The following is a 7,356-nucleotide window of genomic DNA, read 5'->3' on the forward strand; positions in this document are numbered from 1 at the left end:
GAGAGAGGGAGGGAAAGGCGAGTGCAAACAAACTCTCCCCAGGTCCAGGGCTCCGGTTTCAGCCTTCCGTCCGCCGTGGGCTGGGGGGCCATGGGAACATGAAGCACCGGGGGCCCTGTGTCAATAAGGAGCAGTGGTTTGACACAATGGAGGCCTGACTTGCAGACAACACCGCTGACAGACACCCACACAAAAGGCCCCGTGAATGGGAAGGAGGCAGGAGAAAGAATGGGGTAGTGTGTGGTTGGCTGCAGTGCCAGTGTTTGATGGTTGTTTCTCTCACAAAACGCAACCAAGCTCACTGGGGAACATCTCTGTTAGAAAACTCTGAGAGCTGCAGAAAAAAAATGTCAAAACATTCATCTGGAGAGGACTTAATGCATTCTTCCAATTTGTTTCAGTCACTGACGGGTGGAAGAGACTGCATAAGGTCCTTCAGATAACGCTAAGTAAATTGTCACAGAAGGATTTAATGCTGTCTGCTAAAATCATGTGTGGTTTCACATGTGTTCATCATGTGCTTACCGCAGAGAAAGAGTGATCTTATCTGCAGAGATTATCTGTGGAATGGATATTTATCAATTTACATAAAAAAAAGATCCTTAGCAGAGGGTCAAAAGTCAGAATATAAAAAAAAATCTGCATTATTGAACTCCTCTTTGAAATTCATAAAAAAATAAGCTAAAATTAACTCAGGTGCTGCTTAATGGCTTCCATAATCATTAAAGCATCTCTGCAGGGCTTCAGTTACAATCAATCGGCTTCCTTACAGCAAAGTAATGGGTAAGTGCTGCCACCTAGCGTCAAATAACAGTTAATGCTTATAATAGAGCCCTCAACAGCAGATGGCAGCATTTCTGGATCCCTTAATGGTCAGCAGGAAAGGGATTTTTTTTTTCTTTGTAAAATATCTTCTGATAGAAATGTAATGTTAATGCATGATTATCTAACAGACACTGTTGCATGGTTTGTTTGTGTCTTTTTGGAGCTATATGCTGATGCATGATGATGATGATGAATAGATCAGTCTTTAAAACAATGAATGGCTGCATGGAGCAAGTAAGGTGGGAAAAGTGAATGAAGATAAAGAAAAACAAATCAAAGAAGGTGGAAAGGTAAAATAGACTGATTACTTTTTTTTTTTTAAGTCTTTTAATTTAAAAAAATATATTTTCTTACACCTTAATGGGAATCTCGGTAAAATTGCAAGCAAATTTTCAAATCAAGAGTGTTATTGGAGAATAGAAAAAGACCCCTTTACTTGTAACATTAAAAAAAATATTTTCATGCCAAATATCAAGGACAATTTGACAGTTGCAATAAATGTTATTGCCAAAAAGTCACCTGGACTAAACTAGTAAAAAAGATTAATGCAGAGTGCTTCTATAATTCCAGAAAACTGAAAAGTAACCTTCTTTAATTAGCTTTATAACTTTTTGAATTACATTTTCACTATCTTACTTGGCTTAAGTCATAAACTAAACTTTTTTTTAACCTCTATTTACAGTAGTTAACATATCGAGCACCTTAAGCAACATTAAATGACTCTTAGTAATCTTTAAAGCAGCTACACTCAGCTCTAAGACAGAGGTAGACCCTGCAGACCAGAGCTGACCTCATCATTTGGCCTTGTTTGCTACAAAATGGTGTTTAAATCAAGTTACCAAATATGGTAAGATGGATGATAAAGTGTTAAAACCTGTCTCATCTCTTTGGCCTTTGACACAGAGGTGTTGACTTCTTGCATCGTTAATTTCACACATTTTTTCCATCTTCATTCTTACTCATTGTATGTCTTATTACAAAAACACAGCTTTATTGTATTGAGGTCTTTGCGATTCAAATATTGGTTTGTTATGGTTTCATAAGCTGCAAATGTTATCTAATTATTCTGGGTGTTCATAGAGCCCAGTAAATAAAGCTGCTATGGTATACCTCATATTTTCTTCTGCTTGGAAATCAGCCGTTATGCCAGTGTAGGAGCAGGTATGATTTATACTAACAGTAAACTGTTTGTCATCTGTTAACCACAGGTGTGTCACACTGAAAGCTGTTATTTGCACCTCAGACAGCGAAGTCCGTCTCAGCATAAGCTGCTTCAGCACTTAGAGGCACAAACTTCCTACAAATCATCTAAAGAAAAAAAAAAAAAAAATTCTTGATGAAAATAGGTGCACAAAACAGTTAAAGCAATATCAAAGTTTTATTCGTAAAATGTAGTACAGAGAGGAACAGTAGTACAATTCAGACAGAAAAAAAAAAAAAAAAGGAAAATGTAGTTCCATCTTTGAAAACCTTTGATAAAAACGTAAAAAGAGTAACCTGAATTTACTTTGTGTTCGGAAAAAAAGGGCACTGAGGCGCCGCCCCGGGTTTTGCATCATTGTTAAAATCCGAGAGATAAAGAGAAGAGTTGAAAAATACAACCTTTTTTTTTTTTTGCAACAGCGTAAAAAAATACAGCTGGGGGAAAAAAAACCTCTGCTTTACATCTGTAGTGTTTTTGCTTTGTGTGTTTTTTTTTCCGGTTTTTGTGAGGGTTTTTTTTCTTTTGTTGTTGTCCATATAACAAATACAGCATGAAATCTATTATGATACATCATAGCTTTTAAGTTTCATTCATTACAGTAAAATCAGTAGGATGGTAAATAGTATCAAAAGAACAAACATGGTGAGATGAACGAGCACACGGTGTGAACGGAGAAAGCAAAAGGTTCAAAAGTTCACCACAGTAGGAGGTTTGTGACTGTTTTCCATTAAATCCATATATTCTTCATACATATATATATATATTTATCTCATATATTCTCAACATATATATATATATATATATCCACAACATAACCTCTCCCACTGTGAATTGAAGGTAAAAGTGACACGAAGAGGATGAATATCTCTATGACTTAAAATATATCTTCTTCCACTGAGCGTCAAAAGGAAGTTACACATCTTCGGTATCATTAGCACTTCAATACATACTGTATAATTTCACTGCATACGAACAGATACTGCTGTTCCGAGGTTTAAACCCGCAAACAATCTGTGTTTCTTTACAAAGAAAAAAAAAAGACATGTGCTTGGTGAAACAAAGGAGGAAAACATTAGTGGAAAAGAACAAAAAACATTTTTTTTTAAAAAGGTAAAGTGAATGATTTTGAAGCGTAAAAATATTTTTTTAAATCTCAGTTACAGACACAAGCAAGGATTTTTGTTTTTCTCTACACTACGCAAGTATTCACCTGGCTTTTCCGCATACATTATATTTAGACAATAATTAATAAAAACATTTTGGTTGGACAAATAGAAATTAACAGTCTTGATTGCATTTTGGAGTCTATATATATATGTATATATATAATATTAAATAACAAAAAAAGGACATCTATTTAAAAAAAAAGCGACTGGAAGAAAGACAACAGATTTTATATAGTTCCATTCAGACCCGCTTTTGGGGGAAGAGACACAAACATAAAAAGACAACCTTTTCATGAGAAGTAAGTGCATGTCTATGAGGCGCCATAGAGCTTCACTTTTTTGTGGAACAAAGTGTTTTTCTACCTGGCAGACCTTAAAAGAAAAACAAAAATAAACACACACACTTAGAACGACTAATTAAACTGATGACTTTAACAAAACAGAAAAAAAAAAAAAAAAATGGAGTTACTTTAGACTTAAAACATCAGGCGTCATGACTTCCTGCGCTTTTCTAACCCCGCCCCATCACAAACCAACGTTCAAGTGATTAGAAATATATATTTGTGTTTTTTTAGCTTTCAACCTCCGTACCAAAAAAAATAAACTAAACAGATAATCGATGTCTATTTAGGTCCTCAAGATGGCAATCACAAGTACAGTTGGTAGTCTTACCAAAAAAAAAAAAAAAATGGTGTGTGCGTGCGTTAAATTAAAAATACAAAGCTTTAAAACGATGGCAAAAGCATACCTGATAGTCGCCGTAGCACAACAGTGTTCTATAGATTAAGCTGATTACATATGCATAACTGAGTCAGTTTAAGCTTTTATGATTATAAACATCATATATAGCCTGTAGGTCCAGTATTCTGCGACAAGCATTACAGCACCAAACGTTTCATCATTTGGCAAAAATTCAAGCTTTAAGTGAAAGTCAAATGCTTTTGTTTAATAATAATAATAATAATAAAGTGTTACTGTGACGCTGTGATTTGTATAAAGCTAGCAATAACGTTTCCCCTCTTTTTCTAATATTTCCCCACCCTATCTAAAACAACAAACCCAATGTTGTCTTTGTTTCTCTTTTAAGTATATTCAGTAGTTTTTGTTTCCTGCTAAATCTTGGTGTGCGGTCTGTTTGGCACGATATCACAGCCTTTTTTTTTTTGTTTTTTGTTTAAATTAAATCATAAATATGGCTGTGATACATTAGAGTCACAAAACAGATTTTTTTGGTTCCAAGATTTCTGCAGGGAAAGGAAATCAGAACAACAAAAAAAAACGAAAAAACAAAACAGGAACGAATAAAATATTTAGCGCATCTAAACAGCTACAGAGCAAGTATCACTCTACCTGTGGACAATAATGCTCTTCGTCTGTGTGCTTCAAGCAACACGCTTTACGCTTGCTCACTAACACGGAAAAAATGACAACAGAAAAACAAATTATAGCATTTAATAAGACCATAATAAGCTCTTTTCATAAATTAAATAATTAACATATCTTTGTTTAGATGATTGGCCTACCTCAACTTGAATAAAAAGAAAAAGTACAACACCCCACCAAACGCGCACCCCGAAAACAAACAGGAAATAAAAATACATCACCAAAAACCTGATTCATCACAGAATTCGCCATTAGAATCATTCTCTTATAGGCGCTTGGCCCATAGTTGGACATATTATCGTCATAATAAAATCTGTACATCTTGGAGTTCCCACACTGATAAAGCGAAAAAAAAAAAAAAAAAATCATCTTTGTTGTGTACTTGCACAATTAAGTAACCTCGAGGTTTGATAGCACTTTGGAGTTGATTGTTTACCAGCTAGGTTTTGTTTACATTAATATATATTAAACATCAACTTTTTTTTTCAGATTTGTTTCTCAAGCTTTCTTCTATTTCTCAGTCCTCCTCTGGGGCGGCGGCAGCGCTGCCCTCACCCCAGTTTGATTGGTCGTTGTCGGTGGGCTCCTCTCCCTCCACGTCCTCCACTTCCTCCCCGTCGAAGTCCTCGTCGCGAGGAAACTCCATGCCCTCCAGGCCCTCCTGAGTGGCTTGGTGTGAGTCGGCGCAATCGGCGCATACGCCGTAGCGCCGTGACCCGTGGCGGATGCCCACACTGGCTGCAAGCATGAAGATCTTTTTGCAGACCATGCATTTGTATTTTTTGTCTTTCTTGTGCACCTGTGAAAGTGGAAAAAATTATAAAGGGACATTTTCAGATGATTTGTCAGCTACATTATAAAGACTTAATTTTTATTGCGGTTTTTCCTTAGGAAGCAGTGGGCAGCTGGAAGCATTCGGAGAGCATTCTGGGGTGAAGGGTCTTAGAGAGGCATTCAGTTTGAATTCACCTCATAAAGGGAGCGGCCATGGTATATGAACTGAAATAACGCCTCCAAACGCTAATTTCAACCTAACAATAGTTGGCAAATAACACCTTTAAAGCATCAGACTGCAGGCTAGCTACCTGAGTTAATAACCTTCCTATTTAAGCGGATAATAGTTTAAATTTGTTTTTCATTTTGATGAAAAGAACAGTAAAGTGTAAAACCAGCAGTTTACAAGTATTTTTTTTCTAAGTACAACTGGTGATCAAATGTTTGAAAACTCAAAAATGTTGATAAGTAAACACAAGGTCCAAATGCTACTGGGATTTATCTGCATTTCAACACTCTTTGGTTTGGAAGCAGTTACTGAGAAAAATAAAATCTTATAAAAAGTTATATTTTCATGAAAAACTTCAGAAGTCATTAAAAAGTAAATGAATTTTGACAGTGGAATGACTGCAGTTCATTTAAGGTAGAAGATTTGGACCTGAGGAACTTTTTTCCAGGAACCTGAGAAGTTCTAGAAGTTCTAGATTCATAATCATGACTAAAAAACCACCACAAGTGCTTACCATGGGGCTCATTTTGAAAGTTTAGACACATTCGGTGCAGATTTCATTTAAAGAAACAATTAAAATAGTGCTGCAGATATTGATTTCTTTAGTAATGAGTACTGATTAATTGGCAGATATTTATTTTAACTTGTTGAACTTGTTTACAAGTGACAGAACTACATGAAAAAGAAAATGCAAGTAATTAATTAAATTATTGTTTAAAAAATAAAGCCAGCATATTATACCCAAACATTACATTTCTTTAGTGTATGTTATTTAAAGCAAAGTATGCACCTGCAGCTAAAAAAAGATGTTTTTACATCAACAGGTCAGAGGCTCAGCCTTTCTGGTTGAAATACTACCAGTTAAGTCCAGCTGCCTCGGTAATGAAGATGGGCCAGAAAGGGGCATTATGGATTCAAACAACATTATCCATATTAGATGGAGCCCTAGCATACCCAGTTGCTTAGCTGTATTATTCTTTGGCTATTTACTGCAAAAAATACCAAATCCATAGAGCAGAACAGAACCGTTCTCTGGCAGGATGTAGAGTTCTGCTGTCTCTGCAGGTTTATGGTGGTACCTGTTCTTAAATGTATTTTTTGCACCAAATTTTTACAGTACAGATCATGACAGACCTACATGTTTACTATGAGATTGTACTTTTTGTTTTTTAGGCATTCACCTTCTTTAGAAAAAATATTGGCATCAAATGTTTCCATTTGTTCAAGTGAACTGCAAAACACTTTGCTTATAATAGTTCTGGGGTACGTTTCATAAAGCAGGTTTACTAAAAAGTTTTCTAAATCTAAAAACAGGGAAACTCTTTCCTGGTTCACAAAGAGTTTCCTAAACCTCTTTTTCAGTCAACGTAATAAGATTCTCCCAAGAGCTAACCTGGTCGGTAGCAGGTTTTCTTCAGTAAACTCAGAATGTCCTCTCTCCTTACAGCCAATCAGATTGTTTTATTTCCTAATTTAGTCAGATTTTTGTCGTACTTTTGTGCACTTAAAAATATATCATTCACTGGGTCCGTTACACACATTAGGTTTTAAAAACAAACATAGCACATCTGTTTGACGAGGATCTCATTAAAGAATGATCGACACTTTTTCACAGAAAATAAAATATTTATAAGGGGGGAGGATTCCGCAACTCTGTGGAAAGGGCATGAGATTACTTGTTTATGGTTTGTTTAAGCGTGATGGATGGATGGATGGATGGATGGATGGATGGATGGATGGATGGATGGATGGATGGATGGATGGATGGATGGATG

At 35.8% G+C, this 7,356-nt stretch overlaps 1 protein-coding gene across 1 annotated transcript in view; it reads right to left on the minus strand.

The window, feature by feature from the left end:
- Nucleotides 1-2,198: 2,198 nt before the first annotated feature.
- zbtb10 (zinc finger and BTB domain containing 10) overlaps nt 2,199-7,356 on the minus strand; it is a 26,238-nt gene continuing 21,080 nt past the window's right edge. Inside the window, exon 5 of the mRNA XM_015379632.1 lies at nt 2,199-5,377. Within this exon, the coding sequence (XP_015235118.1) occupies nt 5,096-5,377 (282 nt within the window). The 3' untranslated portion in view covers nt 2,199-5,095. The remainder of the gene's footprint in view (nt 5,378-7,356) is intronic.

The sequence above is a fragment of the Cyprinodon variegatus genome, unplaced genomic scaffold (assembly GCF_000732505.1).
Source record: "Cyprinodon variegatus isolate N-32 unplaced genomic scaffold, C_variegatus-1.0 Scaffold196, whole genome shotgun sequence".
In the NCBI taxonomy this organism is placed as follows: Eukaryota; Metazoa; Chordata; class Actinopteri; order Cyprinodontiformes; family Cyprinodontidae; genus Cyprinodon; species Cyprinodon variegatus.